Below are 15,969 nucleotides of genomic sequence, written 5' to 3' on the forward strand. Positions count from 1 at the left end.
CATCTTCGTGCGAAATTCACAATTCCTAATTCGTGTGTCCATCGGGTGTCAATTTCGGGACAGTGTGACAGGGCCTTTACTATTTAAAAAGTTGGTATAAAAGGAACTCTGGCCCCAATTTGATCACACATAGAAAAAGGGTACACTTTGAAGACAGCAACACAAGCTTATCAGCACTCGTCTCGTCCCATTCTCACATTACCTCATGTGACAAGGCATCATCACACTTGTCTACAAACCACATACCAACATGTCACCGCGCAACAAAAGGCGCCAAGCATGCAGACATCTTTGTGTTGTCCTTGTTTGGAGCCGTCCCATTTGTGGATCAAGTGCCACCACAACACAGCCCACAGTGGGCCTTTGTCTGCAGCAACTCAACGAGAAACCTGCACTCTTTGCAGAAAACAAAGTTTGGAAAACCTCATGCTTTGTTGGAAGTAATGCAGTGTGTTGTGTATTTGGAGGTGGAATGTGAAAATAATACTTTTGCTGGTGTTTTGTTTTTGAGGGAGGGCCCTAAAATAATGCCCGTTCTGTTTGGGTAAACAACCTATGCCTTCCCCCCTTCTTGCCGCCACAGCGAGGCAATGGCTTGTGATAGCCTCGTTAATGCGTCATAGCCAGGTTGTAAAAGCGCCAAAGAAGATTTATGAAGACGTTTTTAGTTACAGGAAACTTCGATGGCGAGTTTCAGGATTTTTTGGGGAGGAGGAGGGGGTTAGAATAGGAGAGAAAATGAATCCTTCAGCTTTGCCTCAAGGGAAAGGGGATCATATGCTCTTCATCATCTAGATGACACACACAGAGCTCAGAGGGCCTCTGGAGAGTGAGGACTACAAATTTAAACAGGAAGGCAACTGTAAATCCCACCCCCAAGTACCCTCTACACCCACCCACCCACACGCACACATCTCAGTCCACCCAACTGGCAAACTTAGTTTCGGAACATGTGCAACAGCCAAACAAGTGGAACTAAAAGGGTGGATTTAAATGGCAAAGCTGCTGTGAAGCAACGCATTGGTTTTCGGTTGATTTGCGCAGATGGGAACACTTTAGCACACACTCTGACACAGAGAGACACACACACTCTGACACAGAGAGACACACACACTCTGACACAGAGAGACACACACACTCTGACACAGAGAGACACACACGGAGACGTGAACTACTCCAGCCACTGCATGCACCAATGTGCCCGCGGCTGGAGAAAAACACCCACTTGAATTTGTGTCTTTCACGTTTCATTTGCATTTGTGCTACTTGCGTTCATTACTTGACGCACTCATGACGAAGCTAACACGCTATCTCCCACCAGAGGCTAGCAGGGGCATGGCTGTGCTCGTTGTACATGAGACAGATTTGTTCCTCCCTGGTCTTTATTTGCTTGTGTATTCATTCCGTTTGTTGTGTTGCTCTTTCTCTGCCCGCCACATTCTCCATTTCCCTCCCTTTTAATCTAGCTGTCATCGGGAAAAGATGTTCCCGCTTCACGCTCGAGGCATGTGTGTGTAATTTGAGTGTTTATGGTACAGTAGTGAGCCTGGACTGTCGCAATAGCTCGGCCACAAATACAGTATTTATGCACAGCAGCACCACTTTAATCTCTGCTATCGTAAAAAAGCTGCAGCTTCATAAACTCTCATGTGACATTAATCTGCCTGGGGCCCCTGATGACCCCCATCCTCTCATCGCCGTATGCATCCTGTCATCTTCCAGTAAACATAGTAAACACATATTTATATGATGGGGGTTTTGTTGCCCAGAGTTTTGCCTTTGAGGCTAGATCAGGTTGCTAACCTAACTAGAGGAATGCCTGTCACTTTTAATGTAAGAAATACATATTCTTTATGTTCTCTATTGCTGATCCAAAATGTGATGTGATTTTAATTAGTATTATTGTACAAATAGCACGATGTGCTTTGCATTTATTCCATACATATGTGCAACCCCTACCTCTGAAGCCCTAATAAACACCAACAATAAGTGACAATGACTTATCTACGGAGCCCTGGAGGGTTCATAGAGAGAAAAATAAATAAAACGTGGCCACGTTTTACTTTCTCGTTCGCACGAGTTAATAAAGCGTGGCCTCGTTTTATTTAAATTGAGGGATTCCTGTCCGTGACTCACAGTATCTGCTGCCCACAGCTGTTTTATAGAAGGAACCTCCTTCACTTTATGAAATCTCTGCGGCACCATGGCCTGTACTACGAAGCAGGATTTGCTATTTAACTATTCATTAGTTAATGCGCTGTCAGCATGTGTCTCCATGTTTGTGATTGGTCGAATGTTGCTAACCCCGTCCCTTTCACGTGAACGCGCTCTCAGCCGGACGGAGAAACCCTGGTTGATTTACTGAGTTGATAACCAGCTTCGTAGGACCGCTTAGCGACATCGCGTTTGTTCGGGTTAGTTAAGCCGGGTAACTCAAACATATCCAGGGTCTGTTGAACTGGCTTCGTCGTACAGGCACTGGAGGCAGTAACGTGTAACTCGGCAGAATCGTAGAAGAGCAGCACCAGCTGCAAAGAGCGGTGCCTTTGACTGTTTACTGCGTTTCCCTTCATTAGAACCGCTGAATGGAGATCGAGGCTGCTTCGTTCAACCACACACACCTCTACACACATCGAACTGCCAGAGGATTCCCCTCGTTTTATGAAGGAGATGTCCTGTAACCGGGGCGCATGGTGTGTGTGTGCGCGTGTGTGTGTGTGTGTGTGTGTGTGTGTTTGTGTGTGTTTGTGCTAAACTCCGCTCTGTGTGTGTGTGTTTGTGTGTGTCCGACACCACCGACATTTGTTTTCAAATTACCACGAACAGTAATCTGGTTCTCCATAGTTAAGTGTATTCCCAAGTGAAAGAAATGTGTTTAATCTTAATCGCGATGTAGTGCAATAGTCCTGCCGGAGTGCACCGGAACGAACGACACTATCATAAACAAATGCCCCCCCCCCCACACACACACACACACACACGCCCTAGTGACCGGACATATTCTTCATAAAACTAATCAATTTAAATAAAACGAGGCCACGCTTTATTAACTCGTGCGCACGAGTTAATAAAGCGTTTTATCTCGTGCGCACGAGAAAGTAAAACGTGGCCACGTTTTATTTATTTTTCTCTCTATGAACCCTCCAGGGCTCCGTACTTATCCTTTCATTTGATATTATCATTTATTGTGGAATATTCTGCGACCATTGTTTAACTTTGAGCCCTGTAAAATGTGCCTGCTTGATAATGCAGCCTTGGAGCAGTGCATGTTGGGTTAAATCCCCCTCCTACCTGTTCCCATTTCCTAAACCAACATATTGCACCAAAACGTGCAATGTACACGCTGCAAAATCCCAATTCCAACCAGAAATACGCGAGGCAATAAAACAGCCCTTCTTGTGACTTTTGAGCAAAGTGAAATGTGAGTCGTGTCCCAGAGCAGACGGAAGGACGTGACAGAAATATCAACATCAGCATGTACACAAATTCACATCACTCACACCGGAGCAAGTGTTTTGCTAAGGGAGGCCGGCTGTCACTCAAGCGTGGAATATATAAGCTGGGCTGCGAACGCACCACAGGAGGGGGGGGGATAGAGTGGCATGGCAAACACTGGGGTCCGAGATGCCTCTTAATGCAAATCAAGACGCTTTGCATAGTCCACGCAGCAGTTGACAGTTAATATAGAGCTGAACACATACATGTCCAAAGTCCCTGAAGGATGTGAGGCAGAGGTGTAAAGTAACTAAGTACTCAAGTACTGAACTTCAGTACAATTCCGAGGTACTTTAAATGAGTATTTTTGCCACTTTGTACCTCTACTCCACTGCATTTCAGAGGTAAATAGTGTACTTTTACACGAATACATTTATTTAATACCTTTAATACCCTCTCTGACCTTGGTGATAAGAGAGACGAATAGAAAGACTCACGTGATCTCTACAGACTCCACACACTCTATCTTCCTGTGCGCCGTGCAGTCTGATGGAGGTTGACTGCGGTATTATTTCATCAATTAAGTTTTCCACTTCCCGTTGGTGGCGGAGCGACGCCCCTTCCTCTCCTCCGTCCTCTGGCGCTAAGTATCCCCCCCCCATCACTGCTGATCATTGTCTCAATTACTCATTCCTCCTCCGTCTCCTTCTTCCTTCTCTCTCACTCTTATCTCCTCTTATCTCATACCAAATCGCTCCACACACTCCCTTTTCTCTCTCCCTGTCATCCCAAAGTGAAGTGGGAGAGATTTGAGTCCTACACCGCTCCCCCCCCCCCCCCCCCCCCACTGATCAGGATTTCACAGATGTTCTCTGATTACATCTGCCTTGATTTGGCGATATATTCCCCCCTCAAGTGTTAGGAGGCATTCAGCATCTCCACTGTTTAGCACCCACGATTGTGTGGGGGGGGATATGTCCGACCGCACCTGTGATCTCTTTGTTCGCTTCTGTGAAATTGAGACTCACAGAAAAGACCTGGAACATGCTGATGGGTCCGAGTGGATTGTTTTACCAAAAGTTGCCCCCTTGTGGTATTTGTGACCCGTTGATTGATGATGTTAAAAAATAACCTGCATTTGCAAAATCACATGCGCCGGCTCTCCCGTTTCAATTTGCCCTCAGTCTCTTCTTTGAATCCATCACCGCTCCACTTTTCCATAATGGAGACATTAGAGTCTTTTACCTCTCCGCTATCTATCATGTCATTTCAACTCTTTCCTTACTTTCTGTTTTTAACTTTGTCCTCCTTGTCCTCCTCCTCCTCCTCCTCCTCCTCCTCCTCCTCCTCCTCCTCCTCCTCCTCCTCGCTGTGTCCGCCCAGTCATCTCCACGACTCCCGTCCCCATCATATCACCAACAGCTTGTCACAGCCAATCAGTCTCCCCCGCCTCGCCTCTCTGCATGGCCTCATCTTCCTCTCCCCGCGCTCCTTCCCCACTGTCCTCGTTTCCCGTCACCTTCTTGTCCTCCTTCGTGTGTCAGGCGTTATTGCCCTCAGAAATCATCACACTCTGACCAGTTGAGGGTATTTACCCCACCCTCAATCCTTATAGAGTCAGATATACCCCTCGGCTCATCTTCATCTTCACCACACTCTGATGGGATGCTCTGTGAAACCATGCTTTCTAGTTTTAAGACAAGTAGGCACGATGATTTAATCATTTAGTCATTTTGTTTTCGTACACTTTGCCTCTGGACAAGAATATGTACTGAATGATGTTTAAAAAAATAAATGTGATTTAGCTGAGTTGCATTCAATTAGTTTGTTAAATAAAGAAATAGGTTTTTCATCCACTTAAAATAGAGACAGCCCAGCATGGGAGTAGAATATATTTTGATTGAATTATATTGATTATCAAAATGGAAATGTACATGCAGCTCAAGAACAAATAATTCAAGTGGTTGTTGCTTGATGCCAAATATATTTCTGAATCTGGATTCCTCCGAGTATCTTTGAATAATGTTCAAGACATTTAGCTACGACCTGAATAGGACATCCAAGCAGCCAAAGGAATAGAAAAGCATTCAATGAAACGACCTGGGCCGGATGAAACTAGAGCTGTTCGTAGTTTGGCTCACCGCACCGAAGCCACTGCACTTCATCATTCAAATAAACAACATGTCCTCCTACATGAACAGGTCTCAAATACTATGATTTAAAACCGGTTGGTAACACAACACATAGTAGTACAACTTAAAGAACATACCAACTTTTTCACTGCACTTTATTTAAACCTTATTTATATCTCCCTTCATCCGTCCCCGTCTCCCTCCACCATGCTGTTCGCCCTGACCCCCGCCTGCTTCTCTCCTCCTCCTGCTTTCACACTCTGCATCCTGCAGAGATGGAGGGAGAGAGAGTGACGGAGGTGTTAGAAGTAAAGCTTCCTCTTTTTCACACCTCCCTTTCTCTCTAAGCCATCCCCCCCCCTCTCTCCCTCCCTGCCTCGCTTCAGACAGACTAATCTATAGCCTGAAGCTAAGTGGTGGGGGGAAAATGATTTTTTACATTTCTTTAGGGAGGCAAGGTGAGGGCTAGCCCCGGGGGCTGTATCGGGGAAATAAGGATGGACGGGTGGTGTGTGCACAGGTGTTTTTTGTAAAAGAGAAAAATATGTTTCCTGTCTCTTTCCACTTGAGTCCAGTTGAGCTGAGACCGGCTTTCCGTGGGATGGAGAAGCTCGAGTGATGATTTCTGTATTTCTGCAGAGGTGTGATTCTCATCTCCTCACCTCTCACCTTCCTCCTTCTCGTTTGCCTCTCCTCTTAACATGTTCCTTTCTTCCACTTTCCACCGTTTGATCCGTCCGTTGGGATTCTCCCCGTGCTCGTTCCTCCTCCAGCCTCCCTGACCTGCCGTCCAGTGATCTTTAATGCATACACTGACATGCTTTATGTAAGAAGAAGTGTTACAGGAGTTCATGCCCCTCTTTATGCCTGCGCACTTAGTCTGCTTGACCTGCTTTCGCCTGCTCGCTAGCTCCACTAGAAAGAAGCTTGTTGGATTCCAGCACAGGTTAGGAAGCTGATTTGAAATGTCAAACTATTTCTCTGCCGCTCTGATTAAATTGCATTCTGCGGTGTGAGAAAAAAGCGTTTATGGCTTAAAGATGCGTATTAAATCCCTCATTGCCTGTATTAACACATCAGTCCCTCCATTTCAAATTCTCTTTAATTGGCTTTATTAAATACATGAGCAGTGATAGTAATGGGGTATTAAACATTGTAGCTTTAAATCATTCAGCACAGTCTCTATTTCACCCAATCAGGTCCGGTTTCTCTACACACACTGTTTTGTATCTCAGGGGCTCCATTTTATTTTATATGCACTCTTGATTGGATTACCAGCCCTTTTTTCCATCAGTCTCTCTACATTACCCCCCTTTCCGGCAATTTCCCCCAGCCCGGGCAGCTATTGCAGTTGACTCAAAGCGGTTGAGTCCATGCAGAGCGGTGGGGGTGTTAATGAATTCCAGCGGACTGCTAAATGAGGTCTTATTAAAGCGCTGCCGCCACGTAGTTTGACATTTCATTGCTTCTGGTGCAGTTTCAAATCGCTGCCTCTACAAATGTCACTGGTTGACTCTGGAATGGCCGACCATATGAATAGAGGCTATTGTTGGCACAGGGCTATAGATTGAGAAAGAAGGGGAATCATGTGTGGCTTTGACTAATGGGTTTTCACTCTGTGTGTGTGTGTGTGTATTTATGTCACCCCTTCTACTCGGCTAATTTTCTGTTTTCCATCCCTCCAGCTACGTCAGATGGGACGCGCCAAGGCCTGGAGGGCATGCGGGGCGGAGTGTGTGCGACGCAAGGCATGAAGGTGGTCCTGAAAGTGGGGCAGAGTAAGTCTTCTAAACTCTCTTGTCCTACATTGCTTTTTCTCACTCACACACACACACACACACACACACACACACACACACACACACACACACACACACACACACACACACACACACACACACACACACACACACACACACACACACACACACACACACACACACACACACACACACACACACACACACACACACACACGGAAGCTCTCCCTTATGTACACCTCCTGGAGTCCGCCACCCATGGGCCCTTCCTCACACACATTGCTATTCATGCCTCACACTGACACAGAACTACAACCCAGTCCACCGCATCTCACACCACCTCCCGTCTGTACGGCGGCACACATTCCTTATCTCCCCCTTTTAAAACCATCCCTCTTATCTCCCTCTTTCTTACACACGCATACAAAACGCGTGTGTGTTCTCTCCGAGCGTATTAGGTCTCATTAAGTGGTGAGAAGCACAGCGGAGAAGTGTGAGATCAGTCGGCTATAATGAGGCCTGTTGACTTCCTTCTGCCTCTGCCTTTTAACTGCTACCGACACACACACACACACACACACACACACACACACACACACACACACACACATTACACCGTGCATGTCTCTGTGCGGGATATACATTACAGGTGAGCTCACACACACACACACACACACACACACACACACACACACACACACACACACACACACACACACACACACACACACACACACACACACACACACACACACACACACACACACACACACACACACACACACACACACACACACACACACACACACAAAGACAGGAGCACACACACGGGCGTGCAGAACTGCAAGCTTAGGTGGTCGTGCGGACACACACGTACACACACATTTCCCCCACAGCACGATAACAGAACAACTCTATTCAGGGTTTAAAGCGCACAGTCGGTGGTTTTTAACGAGTCGTAGCCGCGCACACTTCTGATTTGTTTGGGAAATATTCCCAGGTAATGACCCCTCACGCGCAGGCCTGTCAGAGGAAGCAGCGGGCATTTTCACTGACCTGCACATTCCTACACATAATGGGCACCTGCCCTTCACACGACCCCCCCCCCCCCCCCCACACACACACACACACACACACACACACACACACACACACACACCTATTTCTATTTGTTTAGCCTATCCTGTGTTATCGGGCCTTGTGTGTTGTGGTTGCTCTTCAGCGTTGAGCCAAGTGGCGCTGCTGTGGCTCTATCGGCCCAGAAGATCAGCCCAGTCAGCTCCGCTCAATAGAAACACCACACACACACGCACGCACACACACTTTCTTTTCCCATGGCTTTCCACCACACCGGCAATCCAATCGCACACCACTTTTAAACAACTCTATGAAGTTCAAAGACACGCACGTCTTTCTATTTGTCATCTTTCTTCACCTTATCCCCGTTTCATCTCCTCTCCTTTTCTATTTCCTCCTATCTCCTTTCTCTATTCCCTCTGCATTTGCCTATTTTCTTTCTTTAACCCCCTTTTCATTCAAGCAACACTGCCCACTTCCTTTTTCAAATTCCCCTTTTCCCCGTCCTCATCACTTCCCTTTCACTTGGCATGCTCGCCACCCCCTCTCCCAACTCTGTTGTTTTCACCCTTCCTCTGTCTTCCTGTCTTATCTGCTGTGTGGCTGAAAGGTCACGTCCGTGCTGTTTGTCATCTAAGTACGCGTCGGGCCGCCTCACGGCGATCTCTGATGAGATATGCCGCTCCGAGACGCACGCACACGCACTTTCAACCCCCTTACGGCCACACACACACACACACACACACACACACACACACACACACACACACACACACACACACACACACACACACACACACACACACACACACACACACACACACACACACACACACACACACACACACACACACACACACACACACACACACACACACACACACACACACACACACACACACACACACACACACACACACACACACACACACACACACACACACACACACACATTGACCTGTCCCATTTTATTTGATTCTTTATCTATCTTGCTTCCTTTCTGTCTCTGTCACACACACACTCTCTCTCTCTCACACACACACACACACCTCCCTCCACTGGCCCCTGCTGACCACACAGCAGTTTGTATTGATCCAGACTGCACTGCCCCCCCAACTGCTGTTTGGTTGACTTTCATGAGGCAGCCGCCAGCCAATAGCCTCACACTTATCTAAATGTCAGTATAGGTTGATGGCTGTGCACACACACACACTTTCACCAGCAGACGAGATGCAGTGTGTGTTTTTGCGGGGTTAATTGCAGTTGCATCCATAAGCACCCCATGGTTTGCTCTCCCCTGCTGCTGCAATGACCAGAAACACACTTTCTTTTCTAAAATGTCGTATACATTGCAGAGTTGAATACTCACACCCCGATATAAAACTCTAATCTCGCAGCCTTACTGTTGGCCAGATGGCTCCGGAGTGAAAGAAAATTGTATTTGTTGAACAATCTCTTTCAGCGGTGAGGAGTGACACTTGAACAATAGCTGCATCTGCACGTGTGTGTGCGTGTTTGCATGTGTCACGTAAACGCACTTTAATGCCATCACCGTTACCAAGGGCTTGCTAGACAGATGGCCTGATTTAGCGACTACAGATTACAAGCCGTTATGGCCTTGTGTAAATTCACTCGGGCCAGAACAGCAAACGGCTTCTCTTTAGTTTCCCATTCACACACATGGAGAAATGCTCCTACACGGCACAATCAATACGTGCTCCCCTTTAATGGGAAGGGAGGCTTTATTAAAGCTCGCTATTCCTCTTTCTGGCTCCGTGTAAATGCCACTTATTACTTTAAATCCTAAGACTGTTGAAGATAGTCTCTGTTTTTTTTCTTTTCTCATATTCCACCCTTATGTGTGTCCTTCCACAGGCCAATATGGACTGCCTCCGAAGAAGGAGCCTCCAGCGGGACGCACCACCAGCAGAAACCCAGGTATGCACGAGGCCCAACGGAAGATAATCCACATCTAGAAAATGGATGGAGGGAATAGGCAGAGATGGGTAGATAAAAAGAGAAGCAGCAGGAGAGGGAGGGAGGAGGCGACAGATGGAGAATATGCAGCGGTGACATCTGTGGATCTCTATTTAATTCCATATCTCTCTCTCTCTCTCCTCCCGGTCTACTCGCCCAGCCCTCCGAGCTAAGTGCTGCAGGCGGGGAATGGAGGGCTAATAGCTACCTTGGGAGAGGGAAAGGAAAAGAAAAGAAAGAGGGAGAAAAAGGGAGAGAGGGCTAGACCAGCGGCGACATTTTCAGAGTTATTATTGTCATTAGTTTGGATGGCCTGGATTCTGTAGTCCCGTCAAGAGAGAGAAAGAAAAGAAATGAGAATTAGGGAAAGATGAGGAAAGGGAGACAGGAAAGTGATGGAACGAAAAGTGGGAGGAGAAAGAAAGGAATAATTGAAGAGGGGAAGGGAATAGAACAAGAAGACGGAAATGGACAGATACTAGATTCATGCTTTACCTCAAAGTCATTCAGCGGAGGAGGAAGAACAGGATCTGCTCTCAGTTGTGTCTCTTTCTCCCTTCTTTTCTTTTTCTTGGTGGTACATGTGTGTACTATATGAAATGTGTGAGTCAGGGCATTCCTCACGTGTCCATAGAGGTGAGAACTGTACGTGTGAAGTGGTCAACAATACTACGCGTTGTTTTTACGAGACAAAGAACACTGGACACAACACAAGACTGATTTAAATCACTCGCATCATGAGGGATTTTGCTGACACCCGAGAAGTACAATATCAGACACTTATCTGGAATGATTGTGCCGACTCCTGACACGATAGTCATGCCAGGATGTATAATCCTCATGTGAATCATTTTGAATAATAACTGGGTTATTACTGGTTATTCGCTTTCATTCGTGTTGTGTGTGTCTCCTCTGATCCTCTCTTGGGATGTAAACAAAGACATTATTGGGATATGAACAGAGGAGGCTCGACAAACAAAGAAACACACTCCTTCTTTCTGAGAGTCATAACTCAAATACAAACAAACAGTCATCAACACTCACTTTTTTTCATTGTTGGCTGCATGTCAGATGTCCATGGAGGAAATCATAAAAAAGACGTGCTCTTTTAAGAGGCCTTATTGTGCTTACTGGAAGGTTCCCTTTCCTGTAGTGTGTTGTAGGTTTCTCTGCGTGTACCGGTACATGGTCGGCAAAGGCTAACACCCTAAAGGTCAGAGAAAGAACACACATTCAGGGAGTTGGACAACATATTATCCCCTGGATTATTTAAACAATATTATCATATGGAAATGATTAAAATGCCGTCTATATTTCTTCCAGGGAATCACAACAGCTGTAATGCAAAGAAAGAGCCTGTAGCATGGAGGTGTGGTTAGTTCAGTATTCAGACATTCAGCTGGGTTCATTGTGAATACACTTTAATCAGATTAGTTGAGTTAAAGGATACACGTGTTACCGTTAACCTGAAAGGATATGACAATGTGAACATGTGACATAGGATAAGATAACAGTTCACCACAGTAAGCAACACATTCCACATTCAAGTATAAACCTTAATACAGATATTTGTGTGAAATGATCAGAAACAGATTTGACTCACTGGTCAGGACTCCTTTTGCCAGTGTTGGTAGTTTTCTATTATCCAGTTGTTCTGCTTGTTATTAAAGGGGAACATAAAAAACTATTCGAACACACAGAAGCATGTTTTTCTGGTACTCTGCTGCTGCGTGTATATTGCACACCGCGTATTCATGTCATGCTGCCCCTCCATTGGCAAGCAAAACAAGAAAGCATAACAAGAGCAGCTGTGAATGCAACCCACCTCTGTATCACTGTGGTGAATCAGCACAGAGTACACATGGGTAGAGACAACAAAATAAAACGTCCGATGCATCGGATTTTCTGCTCCATTCATTTTGTAATCTATCTGGATCCTATTGAATGTATTTATATAGGTTAGCGATGGAATCAAATGTGTATTATTAACAGGATGTCACGCCTCTATTGGGAAATGATGGCGTCTCAAGCATTATGGAACATATATGTAAACTATGTGAATTGGAAAGTAAAGCTGCCCCAAAGCAAAGTTATCACCGTCACCTGTTCTTTCATGTTGTGCCTGTTGGATGTCTGTCTCCAAGGTGAACATCACTAATGAAAAAAGAGGGAAGAAATCAAGGGGGAGAGACGGTGTCAACGTCTGAACTTGTGCAATAAGAAAAGGAAGCTGGAGGGAGTGAGACGTGGGATAAGGGGGGGAGCGGGGTGAGCTGAAGGAAGAGGATATAATAAAGAGAGCCGGTGAAAGGCGGCGATCATAATGGAGATGGAGAATGAGGGATGTCGGGTTAATGGAGGGAGGAAGAAAGCGGGAGTGGGAAAAAAAGGGAGTGTAATCGACGTCCGGCTTTGCTCCTAGTCAGTCCAGCGCGACGGGGGAGGGGCCTTAGTAAGCAGGGGGTGAGGTGTGTTTGCATGTATTTCCATTGCGGTTGTCTATATCTTAGGGGTCCGAATGTGTGCTTGGGTTGCGAGACACTGAGTTTAGAGAAAGGCGGGTCATTACGGCTACAATAACTCGAAGATAGAGAGAACCACGGAGCGAGGGAGGGCGAGGAAGCGGAGGAGACAGACAGGGGAGAAAAGAACAGGGACGTGTGCCAAGAATAATGATGGACCAATCCAAAAGGCTCTATACAGCAACGACTCGCATTACCGGCCTTAACCAGTTTGCCACACACATTCACACGGCCCCGGTGCCAGAGCCGTACCCCTCCCCTCAATCACACACACGGATACACACACATAAACACATCTACCGTCATTCACCTGCTGAGTTCTGACCCGGCCCCCCGCGGAGAAAACTCTGAGCTCCGAGGCTGTGAAGATCTTAGGTTTCTGGCAGACGCACAACAGGCAGAGGAAGCAATCGGCTGAAAAGCTGAGAGATAGTGTGAGAGACAGATAGATGAAGAGACAGACAGATAAAGAGACAGACAGGCAGGCAGGAAAGGCCAGCCGGCGGGTGGAGGAATGTGTGGTCGCTGTGGCGGTGATGGAGCGGGAGAGGCTCTCTTCATGTGGTCGCCCGTAATGCTAAGTAAATACAGTTGTTAAGGTTAGGGAAATAGAGTGTGTTACCTTGATACACACTGTGGCTGAGCCAGGCTGTCCACAAGAGTATATACTGCGCAGCACTCTCACACACGGTCCACGGACGCCCCTCTCCGTTTTATAAGCACTGCTGTCCACTTCATTGCATCAATAAAGAGACCACATATAAGCGTCTTGTGAGATTTGCTGCATACTTACTGCATTCCATTGGGTTAAGTCTCTGCAGGCTTCACTCGCGGAGCTAAAACCAGCACCATTACTCATGCCATTGTGGTCCAGCACCATAAGAACTGGAATGTTGACTTAAAAAGTCACGAAAACATAAATTGGGAACCGTGTTATTGCTCTGGTGATGATTAATATGCATAAATAAATCAAGCTGAAAGCAGCTTGTGATAGTGTGGATATTGGAGTAAAGGTTTTTCTATGATTTGTTTCAGGCGGAGCAGGGAACTCCACCCAGTCAAGAGGAACAGGCTTCGGGGGCGAGGGGGGTGAGAACGGGCCCCTCCAACCCTCCAACATCGCCCTCATCGCCGGCGCCGCGGGGGGCTCCGCCTTCCTGCTGCTGGTGACTGCTGTGATCTGCCTGGTGTGTTACCGGCGGAGGCACGCCAAACACTCCGACACCCACCACCCTCCGCTGTCGTTGTCCTCGCTCACCAGCCCCAAGAGAGGAGGGGGCGGGGGCCTCGGCAGCTCCAACAACAACGGCTCCGAGCCCAGCGACATCATCATCCCCCTGCGGACGTCAGACTCCGCCTACTGCCCGCACTACGAGAAGGTGAGCGGAGACTACGGACACCCCGTCTACATCGTCCAGGAGATGCCCCCCCAGAGCCCCGCCAACATCTACTACAAAGTATGAGACGGCCTGCTGCCGGGCCGCCTGGACACATCCACCTCCCTCACCCTTTACCAACCAACCCCCTGCTCCCAATGAAGACACAGCAAAGCTCGTCATCACAGCTCCGACCCTGAACCCCTCAATACTACCAGTATTGTCCCATGGATCCCCCACTCACTGCCCCGTTAGCCCGGCCATAGTTGTGTTTCCAGCCACCCCCCCCATACTCACACTCAACTGGGCCACCAAGTGTGTGTTATGGCAGTCGTATTGCTACATAGCCCTTATTAACAAGGCCCTCACGAGGGGGCCAGAGCCTCTGAGTGCCCCCTTCTTGTCAACTCAGAGCTAAACGAGACCCACCCGTGCCGATTTGAAGAGTCGTCCCCCGTAACGCCAGCGTGGGTATGTGTGTGTGGCAGCAGCACACTTTTTTCTAGGAGTATGGACCTGACGTTGGGACTTGAGATGTTTTGCAAAAGAGAAAAAGAGAAAGTAAAGGACTACATTTAAAAAAAATAAACTGTACCCTTGATACCACTTAGCACCGGAGAACTCTGATTCCCAGAGGCCGTACCCGCCTAGCCCAGAGCCCCACCCCTCAGAACTCCACCGGCCAATCAGAGACCGGCCCCTGCCACTAACTCACCAATAGGATTCTAGTTTGTTTGTGTTTGTTTCTCCTGAGAAAATAGGAGGCCTCGAACTCACACAATCAGCCAGCCCGGGCAGGCGGTCACATGACCAGGCCCCGGCCTGAGGAGGTCTGACCAACGGTGACACTCAGAATCTTGTATATTTTAATAATGTGTGTGTGTGACTGTGCGAGTGTGCATACGACTTGGATAATAATTATGGCGCTGCTGCTCCACATTAGCTGTGTGTGTGCAGTCGGTGTGCTTCAGTACAGCAAGTGTGCATATGAGTGTGCATATGCGTGCGTGGGGTTTAGTTCGTGTGTGTACGCTTCATGTGTGAGTGACTGTGCGTAAGCGTGCGTTCCTTAGACTTGTCTTAAATACCAAAACACAAAATAGTGAGCGAATATCAAAAAAGTGAAATTTTGTATCGCTATCAACACTTATAGATTATATATATGAATATCCAGTAAATAATTTCTAGATGTTTTTTTTCTTTTTTTCTATCGTTTTATTATTTGTACTCACTCTGTTAAACTACACTTCTGTTGCTAGACGTTTTTGATCTGCTGTTTTTGTTTTACAAAACTTAGAACGACCTTGTTTCCTTCTTTTTTTTTCATTGCGTTGTATATTAATTTAATCCCTTTTTTAATTTTCCCAGTGAACAGAGGTTGTGTCTCTCTTTCTCTTTTCCCCCTCTGTCATTCTCTCCCTCCCTCCCCATCCCCCTCACACCCCTCTAGGGTCTCTGAACTTTGTGTATATTTTTATAGCTCCGTGTACTATGCTGTAGTTTTGAAGTTTAGACCTCGTTTGTGGAAGTGTTGAGGTAGAACCATCTATGAAAGTATTTTTTTTTTTAAACGCAGAAGTGAAAAGAAGCAAGGGGCGGGAGGAGAGAGGTGGGGAATGGGGGGTGAGAGGGGAATAAATGAAAAAGAAGAATAAAGGAAAAATAACAGGGCGAGAGAGAGAGTGATGTC

The 15,969-nt window shown here is 46.9% G+C and overlaps 1 protein-coding gene across 1 annotated transcript in view; it reads left to right on the top strand.

Moving 5' to 3' along the window:
* efnb3b (ephrin-B3b) overlaps nt 1–15,869 on the top strand; it is a 75,637-nt gene extending 59,768 nt beyond the window's left edge. Inside the window, exons 3-5 of the mRNA XM_034105643.1 lie at nt 7,253–7,345; nt 10,280–10,342; nt 13,939–15,869. Coding sequence (XP_033961534.1) covers nt 7,253–7,345; nt 10,280–10,342; nt 13,939–14,366 — 584 coding nt within the window. The 3' untranslated portion in view covers nt 14,367–15,869. The remainder of the gene's footprint in view (nt 1–7,252; nt 7,346–10,279; nt 10,343–13,938) is intronic.
* The last annotated feature ends 100 nt before the right edge of the window (nt 15,870–15,969 follow it).

This window comes from Pseudochaenichthys georgianus, chromosome 18, assembly GCF_902827115.2.
Source record: "Pseudochaenichthys georgianus chromosome 18, fPseGeo1.2, whole genome shotgun sequence".
In the NCBI taxonomy this organism is placed as follows: domain Eukaryota; kingdom Metazoa; phylum Chordata; class Actinopteri; order Perciformes; family Channichthyidae; genus Pseudochaenichthys; species Pseudochaenichthys georgianus.